At 35.0% G+C, this 21,910-nt stretch overlaps 3 protein-coding genes, 1 long non-coding RNA gene and 2 other non-coding genes across 8 annotated transcripts; 5 read left to right on the top strand and 1 right to left on the bottom strand.

The window, feature by feature from the left end:
- Positions 1-76: 76 nt before the first annotated feature.
- Positions 77-8,942, top strand: LOC111807202 (glutathione gamma-glutamylcysteinyltransferase 1-like). Of its 2 annotated transcripts, XR_002816925.1 has the most exons (9): positions 118-291; positions 1,073-1,229; positions 1,865-2,103; positions 2,331-2,494; positions 3,991-4,042; positions 5,563-5,790; positions 5,881-6,390; positions 8,143-8,447; positions 8,923-8,942. XR_002816925.1 is itself a non-coding variant. In XM_023692810.1 (8 exons), the coding sequence occupies exons 1-8, from the start codon at positions 217-219 to the stop codon at positions 8,230-8,232; spliced, it is 1,515 nt and encodes a 504-aa protein (XP_023548578.1). In that variant the 5' UTR covers positions 77-216; the 3' UTR covers positions 8,233-8,562. The 2 variants fall into 2 exon arrangements, 1 of the variants encoding a protein (XP_023548578.1); XM_023692810.1 differs by lacking the exon at positions 8,923-8,942 and having other exon boundaries at positions 77-291; positions 8,143-8,562.
- Positions 8,943-9,015: 73 nt separating this feature from the next.
- On the top strand, positions 9,016-12,002 carry LOC111807203 (glutathione gamma-glutamylcysteinyltransferase 3-like). Its single transcript, XM_023692811.1, has 8 exons — positions 9,016-9,251; positions 9,362-9,518; positions 9,941-10,179; positions 10,535-10,698; positions 10,787-10,838; positions 10,959-11,186; positions 11,263-11,742; positions 11,821-12,002. The coding sequence occupies exons 1-8, from the start codon at positions 9,177-9,179 to the stop codon at positions 11,875-11,877; spliced, it is 1,452 nt and encodes a 483-aa protein (XP_023548579.1). The 5' UTR covers positions 9,016-9,176; the 3' UTR covers positions 11,878-12,002.
- Positions 12,003-12,242: 240 nt separating this feature from the next.
- LOC111807201 lies at positions 12,243-14,609 on the bottom strand. The gene is made up of 5 exons (XR_002816924.1): positions 14,371-14,609; positions 14,080-14,192; positions 13,380-13,473; positions 13,178-13,242; positions 12,243-12,531 (listed from the first exon to the last, which is right to left on the bottom strand). It is a non-coding gene; the product is annotated as an uncharacterized LOC111807201 (long non-coding RNA).
- A 4,757-nt stretch (positions 14,610-19,366) lies between these two features.
- Positions 19,367-19,451, top strand: TRNAM-CAU. The gene is given in 2 exon segments: positions 19,367-19,404; positions 19,416-19,451. It is a non-coding gene; the product is annotated as a tRNA-Met (tRNA).
- Positions 19,452-19,529: 78 nt separating this feature from the next.
- On the top strand, positions 19,530-19,614 carry TRNAM-CAU. Its single transcript is given in 2 exon segments — positions 19,530-19,567; positions 19,579-19,614. It is a non-coding gene; the product is annotated as a tRNA-Met (tRNA).
- A 117-nt stretch (positions 19,615-19,731) lies between these two features.
- Positions 19,732-21,900, top strand: LOC111806897 (protein JASON-like). 2 transcript variants are annotated; one of them, XM_023692417.1, is made up of 5 exons: positions 19,732-19,881; positions 19,915-20,088; positions 20,240-20,328; positions 20,496-21,306; positions 21,437-21,900. In XM_023692417.1, exons 2-5 carry the CDS (start codon positions 19,990-19,992, stop codon positions 21,518-21,520), a joined length of 1,083 nt encoding a protein of 360 aa, XP_023548185.1. In that variant the 5' UTR covers positions 19,732-19,881; positions 19,915-19,989; the 3' UTR covers positions 21,521-21,900. The 2 variants fall into 2 exon arrangements, with proteins under 2 accessions (XP_023548185.1, XP_023548184.1); XM_023692416.1 differs by having other exon boundaries at positions 19,732-20,088.
- The last annotated feature ends 10 nt before the right edge of the window (positions 21,901-21,910 follow it).

Below are 21,910 nucleotides of genomic sequence, written 5' to 3'. Positions count from 1 at the left end.
GCAAAGAGCGGGTGAAAAAGTCATTAGTATTGTATTTATTGACTGTCGTGGCCTTCGGTCGTACGGGGTATTGATTTGGTTTGGTTTTGGGTCAAATTTAGCGGCAAAACCAGAGTCTTCAGTCAGCCGCGAGAACAGACGATTCACTTACCAATTTCATTGTTCGAGTGTTTGTCGTTGATTCATTTTGTAATCAAATTTGTGAAACTTTTGAAAATGGCTATGGCGGGGTTGTATAGGCGGATTCTTCCTTCTCCTCCGGCGATCGACTTCGCTTCCTCCGAGGGGAAGGTATGTACTCGCTTGCTCTGTTATCTTTCATTTTTCTCCCCGTTGTTCCACTGGTGTTCATTACTGTCTCTCCCTTCGTTTAAATTTAGTCTGTGAGTCCCTACTTTGCCTTTTCTGTAATGTGGATTTGAGTGTGTTCGCTAATGTGCAGCATTTTATAAAATAATTCAATCTAATCCATGAATTTCTGTTAATGCTTCTGTTAATCGATTGCCGCTTTCCAGGTGGATAATTTTTCTGGTCGTAGGTTGCTTTTTGAAATCATGATTGTATACCAATGATAACTGAATCGAAGTCTCAAGAAACGAATGTGATGCACCTAAATAGCGAATTGAAGTTCTTGCTTTCTAGATTAGAAGTTATTTTAATGAGACGAGGGTTCGGATTGAATGTAAGTTGTTACACTTATAGGAAAATAATTTTGTAGTCATCATGTAAATCATTCCTCGTCCTTGGATATTGTGATGCCTACCGTGTTGCCAACGGATATATTCTGAAGTACGAAAAATAATTTACTTTGATCACTTGATATCTTGCCTCAATTCTCTTTTCGTACGTCGTATATGGATATTAAATAATTGAAACGTTTGTATATATAGCCATCTGAACATAGAGTTCGTATGCTTATGATCTTATGAAGATAATATCTACTTATTACAATCTGTCCTTACAACTTAAAACGTTTGAAGTTGGGATTGCGCAACCAATCATTTATCCAGCACAATCACTAGAAGGAAAATATTAACTTCCCACTAATTATATGCATCATTTGGAACTGCAGCAACTCTTCATAGAAGCTGTTCAACATGGGACTATGGAAGGTTTTTATAGGTTAATCTCTTATTTTCAAACACAATCAGAGCCTGCATATTGTGGTCTGGCCAGCCTATCAATGGTATTAAACGCACTTGCCATTGATCCAGGAAGAAAATGGAAAGGTACTGTGAGAAGTTTTTGCCTCCGTTCATTTTATAGATAAGATGTGCATTTAAACGAAGTGTATTAAGGAAACCTAGTTGAATCATTGATGGGATAATTCCAAATGAAAGAGAGCTAAATCTGTTTTGATAGAATCTCTTAAGAAGCATCGGTATATGAAAATAATGACAGTAAAACTGCTGAGTCTGGTATGGCATTTGGGAAATGAAAATAAGGGCATCCAAATGACTAACCAGATTATAAAACATTATCAGTAGTATTTATCTCGTGTTGATGATGTAGACCATTACAGAGGTATGGGGGGACATTTGAGGGCTTTCTGCTCGGCTTTCAGAATTTTCAGCCAATTTCGTCTTTTTCTTGTGCCCTTTCATTTATGTTTTATTCTCCTGTCTAGTCTCTTTCGCTTTTTAGTCTTCAATAAAAAGTTCTGTTTCATGTTACAATAATTATTAAGGAATCCCAATTAATAAGAAGAAGAAATCATTGAGCTTGGCTAAGTTGAACTACCTTCCCATTCCTTAGCTTTTGTTTACTGAAACTTTATGGCCATCCTTTTACTTTCATGTTGATCACTATATTAATTTGAGCGTAGTCAGTAAAAGTGTATTCATACTTTCTATTTTTGTGAAAGGACCTTGGAGATGGTTCGATGAATCTATGTTGGATTGTTGTGAACCATTGGAAAAGGTTAAAGCTAGAGGCATCTCATTGGGAAAACTTGTATGTCTGGCTAACTGTGCTGGAGCAAAAGTCCAAGCCTTTCGAACAAACCAAAGTACTATAGATGATTTTCGCAAATACATACATAGATGCTCCACTTCTGATGATTGTCATATCATTTCGTCTTATCATAGAGCAGCATTGAAACAGGTTAGTGTTGATATATTTAATACTTTCTTTTCACAATCTCTCACTTATTCATTGGTTAAGGTGCTTTTTCAATTCACAATAATGATCAAAGAGATATGTTGGATCATTACAGTAGGTAACAAAGCCTGTAATATGAGTATCCTCAATTTGACAATATACTCCTAAATCTTGATGCAATGAACTTTATTGGCTTAAAGAATTGATAAACATTTGTTCTTGTCGTGCAGACAGGAACTGGTCATTTTTCGCCTATTGGTGGCTATCATGCTGGGCAGGACATGGCACTTATTTTGGACGTTGCACGCTTTAAGTATCCTCCTCACTGGGTTCCGGTCAAACTTCTTTGGAAAGGTATGGAACACGTGGATGAAGCAACAGGACAACATAGAGGGTAATTGGCTTTGTGCTTGAATGAAATGCTTGTATCTAATGATCACAGACAGATAGGCACATATAGGGGAGCATATCTTAATTGTTTCACTCCATTGGTTGATCTGCATTATTCCTTCTATTCTCTCTCTTTAATGTGAGCCGTTATAAAAGGTTCATGTGACGTTGAAGAAGGGGCATGCACAGAATTTTTAAATTTTATAAAATCTTATAAAAGTCTCGTTATATAAAATTATCTTTTATTATATTTTTTCAGACTATTTCTTGAGGCATACTCTTTCTCTAATAATAATAACAAGAAAAACATGTTTAAATAAGTAATAATGTCATTATCGAAGTCTTTATACAACCCAACATAGAGTTCATTCTAATGATGAAATGAAAGGGTATGTACTTGTTTGATATTCGGCAATGATCTTGAGAGGACATTAACAAGATTCCTACATGAGATATAAGATGACCGTAATGGAGCGATTTGTGGATACAGCTGTTGGATGAAAATTATTTGGCTAGATTTTGTTGTCCTTTACGAACTTCCCGCTTGTACTTTTAGAGTTTAGGTTTCTGATGAAATAGAAAGTACTTCGCTGTATAAAAGGAGGGAAATAAATTATCTTGAATTTCTTAGTTGGAAAAATGTAAAATGAGTGGAATTATCAAACTTCATGAATAGAATATCAAAGGACACAAATTTTCTTGAATTTTAACGTGGAGGAATTTAATGATATGCTGCTTTGAAAGCATTTCTGACCTTCAGTTTGGCTCCTCTTTCAGTTCACTTTCTTGTTTGGTGTTGCATTATGAGTTCGATGGAAAATTCTTGACGCATATGTAAATAATGAGATTAGCATTTGATGGATTTATTGGTTTATGAAGTTCATCCTACTTCTTGATAAGATTGCGTCTAGTTCATCCTACTTCTTGATAAGATTGCATTTATTGGTTTATGAAGTCCATATTTCCCTTGATAAGATTGGTGTTCACTATGCAAGAAAGCAAACGAATCACAAAGTCACTTGTTTATGCAATGCACATACACTCAAAATTTCTGGACAACGATTCTTAATATATTCGGATGGCATCTCACATTTCCTAGGGAGGTAAAGGATTTTTTGGATATGGCCTTAACGTACCACCCTTTCAAGACCGCAAAAGCCCTATTATGGAAAAACCTCATCATGGCCTTTTTTTGGAATTTGTGGAAAGAAATAAATCAGAGAATATTTGCAGAAACAATAGACCTACACAAAACTTTTCGACAATGTTGTTTGCCAAGCTATATCTTGGTGTAAATTGTCTAATATTTTTACTTCCTATAGTTATACTTCCCTCATTGCAAATTGGAAAGGTCTTTTGTAAACATCATGAATTATACATCCCTCTTGTAAATTTCACTTGTAAAAAAAAAAAAAAAAAACGAAAATCCCTAATGTTGCTCGTACCTGTTGCAAATAATATGCATTTACCCTTAAACCTTTGTTTTCCTTTGCTCATCAGGTTCATGCTTATATCTAGGCCGCATAGGGAGCCAGGATTGCTCTATACTCTGGTGAGATGACAATTTTATGATTTTTAAGTTTACACATAGGCGAGAGAAACAAGCACAAGCACCACTGTAGGCACTTTTCAACACGTGGTTTATTTTTTCTACTTTTCTTCCATTTTGCTTGCGTGATGAACAGATAGTCACCAAAATAATTTGAAATAACTATTTCCATGACATATTTATATTATGAAGGTGCTTGTCAGTCAAATTATTTAGTGACAAGCACATTGACAACATCAAGAGGCCAGAAGATATCTTATTCCCTATGATCCTCGTCTGAGTCAATATTGGTGTTACTAATTGTGATCAAGATGATTTTTATATGATATCCCATCAAATCCCAATTGGTTAGGTTGAAGTTTTTTTTTTATTTTTTTATTTATTTTTAATTTAACTCTAGTACTCTTTTTCTGTGATTTGTACGCATGCTAATTTTAAGAGCCTAAGAGGTATATTTATTTATGACAATTGTTTATGGAAGCTGCAGGTTGTTTTAGTTACCTCATTATGCTGAAGTAATTACTGAATACTCCATACTCCATACAACAGTTTAGAAATGTCTTTGATTATGAGATGTGTGATTGTGTATAGTATTAATATACACATTTTTAATATGCACGGACTATACAATAGGGATATATGAATTGATAAACTTTACCCTTTTGATCTATTTTTTCCATCGAAGACATTTTTTTTTATTGTTAGTAATAGATACTCTTTTGATTTTGACGTAATCTTGTCGAATGGATAGAGTTCTTAACAGTTTGCATTGTTGCTCTGAGCCAAAACTCTTATCCTTCATTTTGAATATCGATGGATTGATATATGTCATTCATCTTCTGGTTTCAGGGCTACTTCTCTTTTCGTCTAAATTAAAGCTTTATTGTATGATATCTGAAAGTATAAAAAAATCGAACTTTTTGGTTCACATCTAGGCACATTAGAATTTAGCATACGGAATTGGCTATGGAATGAAATTTATTATATCTGCCATAGTAATATATATACTGCTAAATATTGAGAGTGCGCTGTGCCAGTGTCTGAAGTGGATTAAGTGGCTAGTAGCCTCAGATTGTTTTCTGTGATAACTTTTGCGTTATTGGGCCCTACTTTGGCTTTTGTTTCCCAGTGCTTTGACGTTTCACTGCTTCACCCTTAAAAAGGGGTCCTCGTCAAGGAATTCTGCCCCTTAGCCTCACTTTTTGTTCAATTTAGCAAAATAGAAGGCTATTTTGTTTTACGAATGGATTAATGGAACCAACTTTCTCCCTTTGTTTTTCCATCTTCAATATGTTATTTTAACATTATTGGCTCTACTACATGTAGAGGCTTATAAAATAAAGCTTATATTTTATTAGACTTTACTTTGTTGAAGCTATTAAGTTCGTTTCATTTTAAAGTTGATCTGGATAAACCAAGATCAATCTTTAGTCCCAATTAGATGCATGCTGCGACAAACGATTATCCAATGCATAATAAGGTTATTTCTGCCAACAATAATTGTATTCCGGAACTTCTTGTAGAGCTGTAAACATGAGGACTGGGTGAACATAGCGAAGTACTTGATGGATGATGTTCCTCTTCTCTTGAAGTCAGAGGACCTTAAAGACACACAGGATGTTTTAACTGTTATTTTTGCATCACTGCCCTTAAATTATAGTGATTTTATCAAGTGGATTGCTGAGGTCCGAAGGACAGAAGATAGTGGTCAAAGTTTAAGCCCAGAGGAGAAAGCAAGGCTTGCTCTGAAGGTGTTGGTCATATACTTTCCTCGTCCTTTGTTACTAGGTCTATGATATACCTATCTGTGTTCTTACCAGAGCTTGCCATTTTGCTTGCAGGAAGAGGTGTTGAAACAGGTACAGGAGACTGACCTTTTCAAACACGTAGGACAATGTCTGTCTCTAGAAAGTTCGTGCCACAAGATGGTTACATTATCTCATGAAAACAATTTGCCTGAGATTGCTGCGAGTGTATGTTGCCAAGGAGCAGAAATGTTGAATGGGAATGCAGGCGTCTCAGCTGGTTATTGCTGTCGTGAAACATGTGTGAGATGCTTCAGTGCTAATGGCGACAAGCCTGCAACAGTTGTGTGTGGAATGGTTGTTAATGGCAACGATGAACAGGAGTTTGACATGTTGGTTCCATCATCATCTCAAGTAAGATCTGGATGCTGCTTTTCTGGCACGAAAAATGGAATCGGGATTCATCCAGCCGCCAGTGATGTGTTAACAACACTTCTTCTTGCCTTGCCCGCGGAAACATGGATTGGTATAAAAGAAGAGAAGCTTTTGCGGGAACTACAGAAACTTGTTTGCACGGAAAATTTTCCCACCTTGCTTCAAGAAGAGGTAACTATTATCTTCCTATCTTTTCTTTTTGTTCTTCCCAAGCTAAGGCTATTTTTCTTGTCCTCTTCCAAGCTTCCTTACTCTGTTACGACATGTGGCACTTGATGCTAATAGGTCTTCATAGTGATTCTATATTTATTCATATTGCTTCCATAAATATCTGACTTAATGTTGCCCATAAATATACATATGAACACTTTGAGGTCAAAGGCCTTTCAACTTACTTTAAAATTGGGCAAAAAAATCAACCAGGAGTAGATATAATTACCAAATTCTTGATTCAATGAAATGGTTTTGGCTAGTCTATGATCTCTTATATACTTCTGACTGGAAATTCATTGAAGACCTAAGCATCATCGAAAAAATTGTAGAAGATCGTCGCATTTACAAATATCTTGGTTGCCTGAATCTTGAATTCTATGAGGTCTGGTTTGGAATATTGGTAGAAATCCACTTCCATCAATTGGTGTAGTTTCTTTCCTGAAATTCCATGATAGGAGAGGTGTCGTAACCTTGTGCTTGGTTGGAAAATTGTAAGCAATATTGTTGAAGGTTCGACTTTAGTGATCGAAGCAACTATTAATAAAGCTTCAAATCATCAAGGTAAAGGAACAAGAATCCTCGTAAATAAACCTTGTCACACTCATGAAACTTGCTAGAAAATTCATGGAAGGCAGGCAAATTCAAAGGGAAATAAACTTGGTAAGAGAGCAATAACCAATGGTTTTCTAGTGCAAATACAACAGACTCTTATGGAGAGAACTTTAAAGTAATATTCCTCTAGGAATGGAATTTACTGGATCAAAAAAATGATCTCTTGCTAATTGGAAGAAATCTGTTATTGATTTACTTGATGAGACATGTTTACTCGGTTGTGAGTAGTTGAAACTCCTACTAAACCGAATTTGAAATTGCAAGCTGCAACAAGTGAATAGGTCAAAGATAAGGAGAAATATCAAACAGTTGTGGGAAAACACATTTATTTGTCTCGCACACAACTTTATATTACCTCTGCAGTGATCATGGGAAAGTCAGTTCATGATGTTTCTTGGTTTTGAGATATTTGAAAATGAGCCTTAGGTAAAGGTATATGGTTTAGAAAGCATGGTCATCTATTTGTAGGTTGAAGTTTCTATTGATGCCAATTGGGCCGATAATATTGTACATGAATTATCTTGGAGGCAACCTAGTGACCCGGTGAAGCAAAAAAACAAAACATGGTGGCATAGAAGTAGTGCTGAAGTTGAGTTTAGAGCTTTAGTCCATGATATTTGTGAGGATATATGGATAAGAGGAGTTGTTAAAGAATTGAAGTTATCAGAGAATGCATAATTACTGTGATAAGAAGGCCGCCATTTCCATGGCTCACAATCCCGTACAAAATGTATTGAGATCAATAAACATCTCATTAGGAGTAATATATACTCCCATCCATAGTCCCTACCTTCTTACAACAGACAAATTGTTGATGTGTGGACTAAGGGACTTCCAAAACTACAATTCAACATGTCGATAACCAAGCTCGCCATAGAAGATTCCTTCAAACTAGCTCGAAGGCCAGTCTTGGTTTTATTTTGAGTAAATATTTATTGAAAATATCTTTTTTTTTTTTTTTTTTTTTCCTTTTTGGATGCCAACTGATACAATCTTAGTTTCCATGAGTTCTGCGGTAGCCATAATAGCTATGTATGAATGTCCCAAACCTATGAAGGCAAAGTCCAGATATTTCAGTTTTGGTGTATGTGATTCCAGGTTTTGCACTTGCGGCGTCAGCTCCATCTTCTCAAAAAATACCAGGAGAACAAGGTCGATCTGGATCTAAGTGCACCACCTCCTTCTTAGCGAGAAGCCAGGCCAGTTATTCTTCCTTCCCTTAATCCAACATTGTGGAGAATTGAATTTATTTATATGAGGCCCCAAATCAAAGTGTCGATCAAGATATGACAACCTTGTAACAGTTAGCTGAAGACTGAAGTGGCCATTGCAGAAGATTTTTGGTGTGTTGATTCAAGTGAATTAGTGTGTCATATGGGGTCCAATTTTGACAATGTTGGCAGGTACTAATTCATTTCTGTAGATTATTTTTCCTGTGTATAAATTAACTTAATTGTTTCGATTAATCTAATTAAAATAAGACGTCGAAGAATATAATGTCTATTATGTTTGGTCTTGCAAATGTCGAACTTTCTTATAAATAAATAATATTTATTTAATTTTCATTCATAAATAAATATTTGATAATATATCTTAAATATTAGGTTTTTAATTTTAATTAACAGTTAACCTTACTAATTATCTTCAAATAAATGAATTTAATAAATTTTAAAAATTAAATACCACAAACAATGTGGGTTGAAACTTGATAGACTACGGGCAAAAAATTTGTCCTCCTTGAGAAAATATTTTGATTAAAATACCACATCTTGTATTTTAATTTTATTTCATTTTTAATAAAATTTTAAATTTGGTTCGTATAATTTCAAATTTAGAGCATTAAAATATATACAAAAGCAAAATTTATATTTTAATCAGTTTTTTTCAAACAGAAAAAGGCGGGCCCACCGGTAAGCGCACTCTTAAATTTGATTCAAAAAGAATAAAAAAAATCTCGAATCTGTCGTCTTCGCTTCTGATCTGTTCATGGTGGAAAGAAAATGGGAATAACAAATGGAAGAAAAGAGGAGACTTCCATGAAGACTATCCAAATTCTAATTGAGGCCCTTCCACTTTCTTCCCCCATAGATTGCTTGCAGAATTACCGAAGTTGATGATCTTTCTCTTCCACAATGGCCGTCGCCGGATTTTATCGTAGAGTTCTTCCCTCTCCTCCGGCTATAGATTTTTCTTCTTCCGATGGAAAGGTGCTTTCAGCACCTCAGATCTTCTTTCTCCGTCCCTTTTCAATTTCTTGATCATTCTCTTAATGCCTTTTTTCTTTTTTACTGACTTTAGCCGCGTATGAATCTTGCAGCGTCTGTTTACTGAGGCGCTTGGAGACGGAACCATGGAAGGGTTTTTCAAGTTGATTTCTTACTACCAAACGCAATCGGAACCTGCTTATTGTGGACTTGCCACCCTTGCCGTTGTCCTCAATGCTCTTTCTATTGATCCTGGTAGAAAATGGAAAGGTCGGTCCAAATTCGATACTTGTTTTCCCTTATTAATCGAGAGCCCATTTTTCATTGGATCTGCTACTAGCAATACTAACAATCGATGAATTACAATCCCATACCAATTTTAGTCCTCAGATATACTGTAGTATCCGCTTCAGTATCTTGTATGCATATATCGACCAATGCATTGATTTTTCTTTTCAGTCATTCTAATACTATGCTGGAAGTCCCTTTTCCTGTTTGGAGAACATTCGCAATTTCAGTTCCAAACAGGATTATTTGGTGCCCTGGCTATTTTTTGCTAATTGGATAGGACAAAACTGTTCTCTTTCAATGAGCAATATTTAGACGCAAGAAAAGAGAAAAGATTTGGATATACCTTCATAGCAACAGGACTCATGTAAGTTTGATGAAACAATTGTTCTTGTTTTCTTCAGGTCCGTGGAGATGGTTTGATGACACTATGCTGGACTGCTGTGAACCTTTGGCAAAGATCAAAACTGATGGCATCACATTTGGCAAGGTTGCTTGTTTGGCTCGCTGCAATGGTGCTAAAGTGGTATCTTTTAGGGCAAATGAAAGCACCATCGACGATTTTCGCAAGTATGTCGTGTCATGTTCATCTTCTGAGGATTGTCATGTGATCACTTCCTACCATAGAGGAGCTTTTAAGCAGGTATATCGAAGTATATATCTTCACCAATGGCCTTACTATATGTCCTCAAAATTAGCTGTAGTTACTGAAAGAGGTGTACAGTTTTGTAAATCTAAACCAATGAGCAGAAGCTTAATATATTATATATAAGAAAATACTAATATAATAGCATAAGCTCACCGCTAGCAAATATAGTTTTCTTTGGGCTTTCCCTTGTGGGCTTACCCTCGAAGTTTTAAAATGAGTCTACTTGGGAGAGGTTTCCACACCCTTATAAAAAATGCTTTGTTCTCTCACAAAGATGTGGTGTATTTGATCACTTGTCATAGAAGTTAATTATAGGAGGCTTGTCTTATAACAAAATAATTGGTTTCAGACTGGAAGTGGCCATTTTTCCCCAATTGGGGGTTATCATACTGGAAAAGATATGGTTCTCATCTTGGATGTTGCGCGTTTCAAGTATCCTCCTCACTGGGTTCCTCTTACCCTACTGTGGGATGCCATGAACACAATTGACAGTGCAACAGGACTACCTAGAGGGTAAACCCATATTCTCATTTCTCGTGTTTATTTGTGGAGTAGGTTCTGTTCTGCAGATCCATGTTCTGAAGTTTTCTTTTTAACGCAGCTACATGATTTTATCAAAGCTTCCCAGGGGACCGTCTATTCTTTACACTCTGGTACATCTTTTTCATAAACTTCAAAGTTGTTTGATAAGTCTCTAAACTTCAAAGTGTATGTTTTTAGGTCTTCTCGTCTGCATACGTGTTAAGAATTAATAGTAAATTTGTTTTGTGCAGAGTTGTCAGCATGACGGTTGGAATAACATTATAAAATACTTAACAGAAGAAATTCCCCAACTTCTGAAAACAGAAGATGTGAAAGATGTAAGGGAATTACTTTCTGTAGTATTTAAAATGCCACCTCCAAATCTCAGACAATTTATCAAGTGGGTTGCAGAAGTCCGGGAGAAAGAGGATGGGAATGTAAAACTAAATGCAGAGGAGAGAGGAAGACTAGCTGTCAAGGTTGTTCTCTAGAGCTTCCTTCTGTTATTTTTCTTGCTATGATTTGTTTTATGAGGTTTAAGTATGGGAATCTCAGGAAGAGATATTGGAACAACTCCGAGCGACTGAACTCTTCAAACATGTCAAACAATGGTTGGCATCTGAGACACTATGCAAAGGCTTGACATCTTCGTTTGACAAAGATGAATTACATGCAATTGCTGCAAGTGTTTGTTGTCAAGGGGCAGAAACTTTAGGTGGGGAACAATGCTGGGCTGATCGAAGTTGCTGCAAAACCGATATCCATCATCTGAATGGTGAAAATGAGAAGGCAGCAGTGGTGGTGTCAGGGAGCGTTGTTAGTAATGTTAGTACTAAACAAGGGGTAGATATGTTGGTACCTTTGTGTAAAACAGATGAGTGTTGTTGTGAGTGGCCATCTGTTGTTGATGTTCTAACCATATTGTTGCTATCACTGCCCCAACATATTTGGTCCACCGTTAAAGAAGAGAAGCTGTTGGCAGACATTAACACACTTGTTGCAGAAAAGAACCTTCCTGCTTCGCTTCAGGATGAGGTAATCCAGCTTTGAGCTTCTTTGTTTCCTTTCTGCTTTGGTTTGAAAAAAAAAGTATATCCATATTATTCCTTGCAGGTTCTGCACTTGAGACAACAAATGCACCTTCTTATGACTGATCTCGGCTCTCAATAATCTTCTTCATATTTCATTCGTCGGTAATGTTGAGAATTTATATTTTATTGTGTCTGGTTGAATTTTCATCTCATTTCTTGTATAAAACTAGCTGCTAATGAAGTTTGTGTTAGTATTGCGCTATATTTATTCCCCCAAAGCTGGCCTTGTAGTAATGGTCAGTTGCTCCAACGAGATAGCCATTTTATGTTATCTTGTGGAAACAATCAGATGGTAATCAATCTGGCATTCATGGTGTGGGAGATCAAAATTTGAAATAACATATTATTAGATAATCTGGGAGATTACAAACTCAACCACTAAAACTCGTGTATCTCAGCAAAAAAAAAAAAAAAAAAAAAAAAAAAAAAAAAAAAAANATCATCATCAAGATCTTAAAGAGCGCAGATTTACCTTGAGAATTGTTTTTCCTTGGTCGACATTTGTACCTTCTTCAAGCCGAACCATCACGGGCACTTTGAGGGCAACCTTTACAACAACAACAACAACACAAGGTGGTCATACCCAATCTTACAATAAATTTTTTATAACTAATCCTATGTAATTCACATCTCCTCCTCCAAACGAAGTATAGGCCTGCATTGAGATTTTACGATCCAGAGTGATAGCAAAGTACATTTCGTTCATAAGTGACAACTTCTCACACAGATAAACCTGCATTGAGATATACAAAGAAGAAGAAGGGAATCAAATTAATTCAGTCATTAAAACATCAATAAGTGTTCAAAAAAGTCAATAAAACATCAATAGGGGTCATAAGTATAATAAATAAAAGGCTTAGCCAATGGGTTCAATCTGAGGTGTTGACCACGTTACTTGGGATTTAATCTCCGATCAGTTTGCTTGGTACCCAAATGTTATAGGCTCAAGTAGACTATCCCGTGAGATTAGTCGAAATGCATGCAAGTTGACCGAAAAGTAACTTTAGAAAGTCTATTTCGATGTTTAAGTGGTAATTAGCCTAAATAATTTGGTCTTTGTCAACTACAAGGTGAATTTGCTCAATGAACGCCCACAAAAACTAAAGAGAAAAAGGCAACATTCCACTTCCTCACAAAGTGAATTCAACCAATGCAAAATCTTCTTCCAAATTGTGGAGTCAAAAAATTGAGCCATAAGGAGCTAATGCTATAAAGTATTAGAACCTTGAGAAACTTGGCAAGGTTTCAAAAAAACAAAATCATGAACCAAGGCGGAAGAACAGAATCCACAAATTCTATTACATCTAGATTCACATATTCAGGAAGATTGTGCATAAAGGAACTCAAGCGACTACGCAGGGTCGAAAGACATATGTTACCTTGCTGACAACTTTGCCCTGAGGACCAGTTTGTTTAGTGACAAGTATCTGCCCAACCATCTTGCCTGCACACATAATAGGAAAAAAAATGGGGAAGGATTTTATTTCATGATCCTAGTTCCAATGGAGTAAGCATCTATGTACAAGAAAACACTGCTGGGATTTTTTGGTAGAACTTGAATATTCAAAAAGGGCATCCTACCAGCAAGCTCTTCAACCTGTTCCACGTTCACTATGTGTACTCCACCTTTAAGCCGCTTTTGAATGTTCCCAAACCTCTTCCACTAGCCAAAATTCTGTATAATGATTCTCATAAGTGCCCAAGTTTTTGCCAATTTGTAACGTGGCATTAGCTGTGAGAATCCACATTGGTTGGGGACACAATCCCACATTAGTTGGGGAGGAGAATGAAACACCCTTGTAAGGATGTGAAAACTTTTCCCAAGCAGACACGTTTTAAAGCAGGCCTAAAGGAGACAATATCTGCTAGCTGTTGGCTTGGGTCGTTACGAATGGTATCAAAGCCAGACACCAGACTATGTGCCAGCGAGGAGGCTGTTTCCCGAAGGGGTAGATTCGAGGCGGTGTGCCAGTAAGGACGCTGGGCACCAAAGCGGGTGGATTTGGTGGGGTCCCACATCAATTGGAGAAAGTAACGAGTGCCAGTAAGGACGTTGGGCCACAAAGGGGGTGGATTGTGAGAACCCACGTTGGTTGGGAGTAGAAAGAAACACCATTTATAAGGGTGTGTGGAAACCTTTCACTAGTATATGCATTTTAAAGCTTTGAGGGGAAGCCCGAAAGGAAAGAGGACAATATCTGCTAGCGTGGGTTATCACGGTAATGATTTCTACCTTTTCAGAATTTGTAAGCGCCCAAAGAAAGAAACGCCCCATGCTTACCTCTTTCGCATCAGGAAAACCAGTTTGAACTGCGTTTTTTGCTTCATCAACAGAAGAAATAGCAAAATACCCTTACGCACATTGATCCCATATTTTTTCATCAACTCAGTCCCCTGATCTCCACAGTAAAAACAACAAAAAAAAAAACAAAGTTCGTGGGCAAAATCCAGTAATCAAATACAAGAAGCATCCAAAAACAAAAATTACCCAAATATTATGACGCCTAAACATGTCCAGAAATCAAAATCCAGTATATGCGCATAGTTAAATAGAGTATTAGAAAAAAAGAACCTGATACTCATGGACGTTGAGACGGCGGAGCTGTTGCTGCTGCCATTTGCCTGCCACAGAAAGAGATCGAGAGACGATCTTGTTGAGCAATCCTCTCACCATGTATGATAGAACGATCGATAAAATCTGCAGAAAGTGATGGTAGCAGAAGGAAATTTATGGCCTTTTTATGGCGGAGGCAGAGAATGATCGTTCCCAGCGACGGAAATTTCTTCTTCTTCTTCTTTATTTAAAATTTTTAATATTTAGTTAATTACTATTACGTCTTTTAAAATTAGGGTTTAGGGTAAGTAAAAAATAAATATAAAAAGATATAAATGGTCTCTTTACATAAATAAAATATAATTTAAAAATAATTTATGTCATTTATTTTTTTTTTAAATACTTTCAAAATCATTGTCTATTGGCACCATCCACCTACGTCAGTCATGATGTTTTAACACAAATTTTAAGGCTTTTAAAATATAAACCATCCGTCTAACCTAATATATATATATATATATATATATATATGGTGGAATCAAATTGATTTTGACTTAAGGCATTAGATCGCGTGTCTCCGTTACGAGGAGTCATGAAAAGAACAAAGTTCAAAATCACGATCAATTCCTTTTCAAATCTTGCAGCACCAGCCCTTCCTGGATGTCATAAATGACCTCCGAATAGGAAGAATCCTAGAACAAAATGAGAGATAGCTAACCAACTTCTAGGAGACATAATTGACTGCATTAATTTCACTAGCTACGCCACCCACGAAATTTAAAGAACCTAAAGGAGCAAGTGTAATATATTACTCGAAATGTCGTTCGTGCTAAGGTTGTATGTCTTTTTTCAGTCTACTCAAGTCCAAACTATTAGGACATCTTAGTGGTTCTAACCAAGGAGCACATAGATCCCAAAAAATGACTTCTCTGATTGGAAAACATATTGGATATTTACCTAAACCAGTAGGTCCAACCATAGGTCCAACCAATCCAACAATAGCTCCAAGACGTTCGTCTCTAACTAAAAAAGTAAATGCTTGAGCTTGAGAAATTTCGGATCCAGTCGGCCCATAAAACTCACTCGAATAAGAAATAAATTATTAGTTGTTTGTTATTTAATAGTCGTCATTTATAATAATTTGACATTTGTATCGTATCTAAATTAGACCGAACAAACTTATTTATTTGATCTTTTTAGAATATATAACTTAAGCATATGATTATTTTAATTCTAAATAGATTTTATAAAAATGTAATGCTTAAAATAAAATACATTATTTATACAATTTTGATAAAATAAACACATATATTTAACTCATCTAATTAATTATAAAATATTTGCGACTCAAATAAATGTAATATTCTTTTTTTTTTTCTTTTTTTCTTTTTTTTTACAGAAAAAATAGTTAAAAATCCAGATTTACTACCATACATATTATTCTACTCTATATTAACCAATTTTTTAATAAAATACATTAGTCAAATAAAAGTTAATTAGTGGTAATTGTATAATAAGTAAGTAAATACATTTAATTAAAATTGGAAATAATAATAATAATAAAACAAACTTTGGTTTACAAAATAATTATTCAAAAGAGTTTGATTACTTGATAGTAATAAAAATAAATTATTCATTCAACAAATTTATAAGAAAAAATATTGTTATTATTTTTTTATTAACATGTAAATTATATTAAATAAATAAATAATTAATTAAACTATTTTAGCTATTTTATTTCAAAGTTAATGGTCTTATAAAGTAATATTATTAAAAAAAAATAACTTTATTACCATATGCATTTCTTAAATTAAGAAAGTTTTGGTAATACTTTTATAATCACTAAATAAATTTAGTCAACGAGTAATTAAATAAACCATTAATAATACATTTTTATGAATAATTTAAAAAAAAATTATATATTTGTACAAAATTTAGTAAATACTCTAAAATATTTTCATTTATTGTATCAAATAACTAGTGGAAAAAAATTGAGTGGACAAAATAATAGAAATTAATTAAATAATTCATATATTAATAAACTTTTATAATTAAATTGAAAAGAGAGGACAAAATATTGGTTGATTATATTAAGATAAAAGGGAAATTAATTTTCTCAATTCTTATTTAAAATTCAAGTGGTCCCCCTAAAAAAAAATGGTCCACAGCACGCCACATGTTACACAGATAGGGTTAAGAAAAGGGGAAAAAATTAAAATAAAATCATAGGTTTAACAAGCGAGCTAGCTGGGTGGGATTGACAATACCTTCAAAGTGGGCCCCACCGTGTTTCAACAAATTAGCTACCTCCACGTAGGACTGGTAATTCTTGGGGTGCAGCTCGGCTTGGCGTTTGTCGTTGAGGTCAGGTGGTGAAGCCGCGGTAGACACATCCGGATGATCCCAAGCTTGGCCAAAGAGGGTGCCTTTGGTGAAGAACTCGTGAGCTAAGTAGCCGGCTAGGAGGTGGTTGGATTGAGGCGGTGTCGGCTTCGATACTTTAGCTGTGAATGACAGTTGGTGGGCCTCATCATCAAAGCCCTTTCTCTCTTTCCTCTTATTGGGCCTGGAACTGGGCCCATCTGAGGTCATTAATCTACGAGGAGGTAAACGCATCGTTTTGGTTGTATTCATCCTGACCCTCCCCCCTTAACCCTCTAACCTAAACCTACTACTGCCAGTTCACGCCACGTCAGCAAAATATATTCTCTCAATCTCTCTATGTATTAATAATTATTTAAATAAAACGCCCCCCAGGCCAGCCTGATAAATTAATTTAATAATTTATAAGGGGCCTAAAATAAAAAAATAAAATAAAATAAAATAACCCGATGAGGTAAAAATTGAGAGAACGGGAGAAAATAAACCGTAACGGAGACGAGGAGAAACAGAGAAACCAGTAGAAGAGAGAGAGAGAGAGAGAGAGAGAGAAAGAAAGAAGCTTGTCTTTGAGAGGACGAGGCGGAAGAGGGAGGTTTTATTTATAGAACTTGGCCTATGGATTTGCCCTTCATAATGAAGGAAACTACGAAAATGCCATGAGGAGTTAAATTACCAAACTACCCCATATTGGCAATTTTCCCTTTTTTCATGCCAAACGTACGGACTTATCTGTTTTTCAGAAAAGGAAGGGAACTAGATTCTTATTTATCGCTTCGCTATCATTTTGTTTTTTAAAAAAAACTCTCGCGTGTTAACAAATTTACTCAATTCTTCAATTATAAAATTTCACTAATTAAATTCTTCTAATCCCACAAAAGAAAAAAAAAAAAAAAAACTTAAAAAATAATCATTAATTTCAATGGAAATTATTTTAAAATTGTTAAAATACTTTTGTAACGTTCGTCATAACTTTCAGACACGTTCTTCATCATCCCGGTTAAATTTAAAGTAGGTAAGTTCAATGAATTTGACGCTTTAGAGATATCTCGCTTGTATCGTTAGCCTACCAAAATCAACGAAGCAGATTCAATATCTCTAGTTTCATTGAAAAACTAAGATGACGTTGGCATTTATGGTGTAGTTCGAGTCCGACGTCTTTAAGCATATTAAGACAACAACAAACTAGCCTTAATAAGACTTTTCATACGTGTATGCCGTTTTACCTTCCTTTTACGGAAAAGCAGTCTACGGTACCTAAATAACTCCCGATGATGAGTCCAACTCGCTTCTACTCTCAGAGTCATATTTTTGCGTCATGTCTCAAAGACATGACAGTAATAATCTTAGCCATTTTAAAATAGATTTCATAGAATTGGATCTTTTGTCCCTGGCATACTTATTTGGACTAATTTTACCCAAGTCTACGTAGAAATAGTTATTTAATTATTAACTCAACTAAAAATATTGGTATAATTTTATTAGAGCGACAATCAAATATACATCATTATTAAATTTTCAAAAAATTTATCGAGATCCTACGGAAATTTTATTATATTAACAAATAGTAACCGATTTTATTAGAAGATTATCACGTTATCTAATAAAAAATTATACTTATCAAATAAAATAATAATAAATAAATAACTTATAAATTACTTTCATTTTATTTTTTAAAAAAGTATTATTTATTTATTTGTTTTAAAAAACTTGGTGGTATTTTTATAAATGGATGGCTTAAATGTAAACTGCCGCTTAAATAATAAATAGTGAGGGATAAGCAGTGATTAAAGCTATTAATTTTTCTTAATAAATTGCGTTGAGTTATTTTTATTTCCATTCAAATAATAAATAATTAAATGGTGCGAAACCTTCTCTCTCCAAAATCAACTTACTTTTTTATTATTATTTTCTATTTTTAGTTTTTTAAATCAAGGATAAGTTTCTATTTTCAAATATAAGGAAAATACTTTTATTTATTTATATTATTGAAGAAAAATTAGTTTAGATAATTGAAATGTTCAAACATAACATATTAATTAAGTTTTTTTTTTTTAATTTACAATTGTCAACTCAACAAACCATTTGTTTTATGAAAAAAAAAATATTTAAAATTATAAGTCAAATTTTGACTTTTCATAATGATTTAATACTCTTAATCTTTTTTAACCTAATTTAATTTAGTCAATTAGGTAAATTTCTTAAAGGATTACTTTGAACCAAACATGCTTAATTATATTGAGTTCTTTATACAAGTAACCATTGTTTAGACTTAATAAATTATTACATTTAGAATTAATATTTTTATATTATTTTATCTATTTAATATAAATTTGTTATTATCTATTGTTAATTTCTAATTATTTGGTACTTATTTAATTATTAATTAAATTAGTTAATGAATGTTGAGGTAAAATATTTATTTAACAGATTAAAAAATCAATAAAAGGTAGAAATTATTTAGGTATATATATTCCGGCATTTAACCTCCCTATTAATTATTAAATTTTTTTTTCAAAGTCAAACGGTAATAATTAAATTATTAATTTTGGATCGACTTTTAAATTAATCTCTATTATTCCTATCAAATAAGAAAATAGAAACGAAATTTAAAAAGTGTGAATTAATAATCAAAGGGGTGGTGGCGCAGTTGGCTAGCGCGTAGGTCTCATAGCTTCTGAGTTATCCTGAGGTCGAGAGTTCGAGCCTCTCTCACCCCAACAATTATTTTTCCTTTTTTCCTTTTTTTTCCTTTTTTTATTTTGGAGTTTTTGGTTGTTAGACTTCACATAACAGAAGGGGTGGTGGCGCAGTTGGCTAGCGCGTAGGTCTCATAGCGTCAGAGTTATCCTGAGGTCGAGAGTTCGAGCCTCTCTCACCCCAATAGTTATTTTTCCTTTTCTTTAATTTTTTTTTTTTTTTTTTTTCAGGCTCCGGTTGTTAGACTTCCAATATGAATGATGCGATCCCCAACGGTCACTTACTCAGAGAATAATACCAATTAATTTAAAATTAATCACACAAAACCGTAAGCTCTCAGCCCAAACTTCAAATTTGCAGACCACTTTTTTCCCCTTTCCAACGAGAAGGAGAATCTTCCATGAAAATCCATTAGCCGAATCCTCTTCTTCTTCTTCTTCTTCTTCTTCTTCTTCTTCTTCCTCTTCTTCTTCTTCTTCTTCCTCTTCTTCCAAGCGATTACTGCGCATTTTTCGCCAAACAAATACACTAGCTATAGGGTTTCTGAATTACAAAGCGATGGGTTGCTTTTTTGCTTGCTTTGGTTCATCCAAAGATCCCAAACGCCTCAAGAATCATCGCAAATCGCGGCATACAGACCACCGATCCACCATTCAGGTTAGCAATCTTCATCATTCATTTGAAAATTTTCGACAAAACCCTAGAAAATCGGCAAGAATTTTCTTCTTTATGACTATTTTCTCCTCGTTTCTTTATCGCAATGGAACTAATTTGGATGTTGCTTTGTTGCTTTGTTGCTTTGTTGCAGAGGAATGAGATCCCTACACCCGGACAATCTTCTCTTCACACGTTGCCTGTTGACTCTAACAAAAAATCCTTGCATCCGGTTGAAGCTCGGTTAGTACTTCAAATTCGAAGTGTAACTTTTTTTTGTTTTGTTTGTTAAATGATACAACAATGAATGGAACTTTTTTTGAAACCAAAGTTGGCATACTATTGGGTATGTTTTGATTTTGGTTTTTGGTTAGAAATGAGAATAATATGGCTTTTGATGATATGAATAGGCGTGATGGGTCATTGAACATCAGTACCACAGAGGAATTAACTTCTGTGAAACCCCATGAGCATGAGCATGTTGTTTCAGTTCATGGGATGAATCAGGACCTGGAGGAAGACAGTGTGGAAAAATCAAGCAAACCTGAATCTTCATCTGAAGATTTTGTTGTTCCTCTCAATCCCAACTTCAGATCACCTTTCCCTCCAGTTCATCGATACAGGAACTGTAAGGATAGTGATGATGAGGACGACGTTTTTGATAGTCATCTTGGTAGAGATGAAAATGATGAATTTGGAACGGTTGAATCAATGAAGGAAAGTTCATCTGTGGCTGATAGCTCGATGAGTGTTTCCCGGCTTAACCCCACAAATGTGAGGCATAGGACTGCTTATGTTTGTCCGGTACTGAAACCAGTTGAAAATCTCTCTCAATGGAATGCTGTGAAATCAAAGAGCGCATTGCCGTCAACACCTCAGAAAGAGAATCTGGAGTTGGAACAAGAATCAACAGGCGAGGAGTTTCCATACAGTTCCAAGGCTAGTCAGGAACTGTGTGTTGATGCCAGCCTTTCTAACTGGTTGGCTTCATCAGAAGCAACACCAGTGAGTAAGATTACTACAACAATGGCTTTAGAAGCCATTGTTACTCCAGTGAAAAGCAGCACGTTGCAAGGATCGAGCTCACAGAGCAGCAGCCACAGTGAGTTGCCTGTAGTTCGAAATGTTGTTATATATAGGAGGCAGGGAGCGAGTGATAAGGACCGTGATTCGGCCTCTTCGTTTAAAGGAATACCAAATACAACCAGCAAGTATAGAGAGGTATAGATTTGAAGTCGTAATTTATGGTCTGATTGGAATGACTTGTTAAACACATAAAATATTCTTCCAAACAGGCGCTTAGAAAGTGGAGGGACTGAAATAAGTTGTTCTTTTTTGTTTGTGGGTGCAGGATAAGACAGTGAATTGGCACTCTACACCATTTGAAACAAGGCTGGAGAGAGCTTTGAACAGTAGAGGGGTTGCTAAAGCTTGAAGCTGGTGGAGCTCTGTTATTTGAATTTTTGAGAGGTAACAGAAAATTACCAATTCTTCCGTACAAACTAGAGCTTTGAACTCTGAACTCCGAACTCTGAAGCAGTTGCCAATTGTTTGATTTTCTTCTGTTTGGTTGTGTAAAGTCTGCTTATACTTGTTTGTTTGTAAATCAATTGTTACCGGTTTGTTTTTCTTCTATTTGGTTGTGTGTAAAAGCCTTTACTTTTAATTGATTTGTTTGTAAATCAATTTGTCCACTGTTTGTTTTAACCTGCTGGACTGTATTCCTATAACCTACAACAAGCTGCCACTTATGCTAACTACATTTTCAAATGTAATTTTAGTGTGTTTTTACATGAAATTAAGCTATTTTGGACTCTGGAGCTAG

Source organism: Cucurbita pepo, chromosome LG12 (genome assembly GCF_002806865.2).
Source record: "Cucurbita pepo subsp. pepo cultivar mu-cu-16 chromosome LG12, ASM280686v2, whole genome shotgun sequence".
Classification (NCBI taxonomy): Eukaryota; Viridiplantae; Streptophyta; class Magnoliopsida; order Cucurbitales; family Cucurbitaceae; genus Cucurbita; species Cucurbita pepo.
This window is presented reverse-complemented; position numbering and strand designations above follow the sequence as displayed.

Excerpts from the sequence above, each read along its gene's own strand:
- LOC111807202 (XM_023692810.1), top strand. The coding sequence starts at position 217 with ATGGCTATGGCGGGGTTGTATAGGCGGATTCTTCCTTCTCCTCCGGCG. Across the intron at positions 292-1,072 it reads TCGCTTCCTCCGAGGGGAAG|CAACTCTTCATAGAAGCTGT; the intron begins GTATGTACTCGC and ends TTGGAACTGCAG. Across the intron at positions 6,391-8,142 it reads CCACCTTGCTTCAAGAAGAG|GTTTTGCACTTGCGGCGTCA; the intron begins GTAACTATTATC and ends ATGTGATTCCAG.
- LOC111807203 (XM_023692811.1), top strand. The coding sequence starts at position 9,177 with ATGGCCGTCGCCGGATTTTATCGTAGAGTTCTTCCCTCTCCTCCGGCT. Across the intron at positions 9,252-9,361 it reads TTTCTTCTTCCGATGGAAAG|CGTCTGTTTACTGAGGCGCT; the intron begins GTGCTTTCAGCA and ends TGAATCTTGCAG. Across the intron at positions 10,180-10,534 it reads ATAGAGGAGCTTTTAAGCAG|ACTGGAAGTGGCCATTTTTC; the intron begins GTATATCGAAGT and ends AATTGGTTTCAG.
- LOC111806897 (XM_023692417.1), top strand. The coding sequence starts at position 19,990 with ATGGGTTGCTTTTTTGCTTGCTTTGGTTCATCCAAAGATCCCAAACGC. Across the intron at positions 20,089-20,239 it reads ACCACCGATCCACCATTCAG|AGGAATGAGATCCCTACACC; the intron begins GTTAGCAATCTT and ends GCTTTGTTGCAG. Across the intron at positions 20,329-20,495 it reads TTGCATCCGGTTGAAGCTCG|GCGTGATGGGTCATTGAACA; the intron begins GTTAGTACTTCA and ends TGATATGAATAG.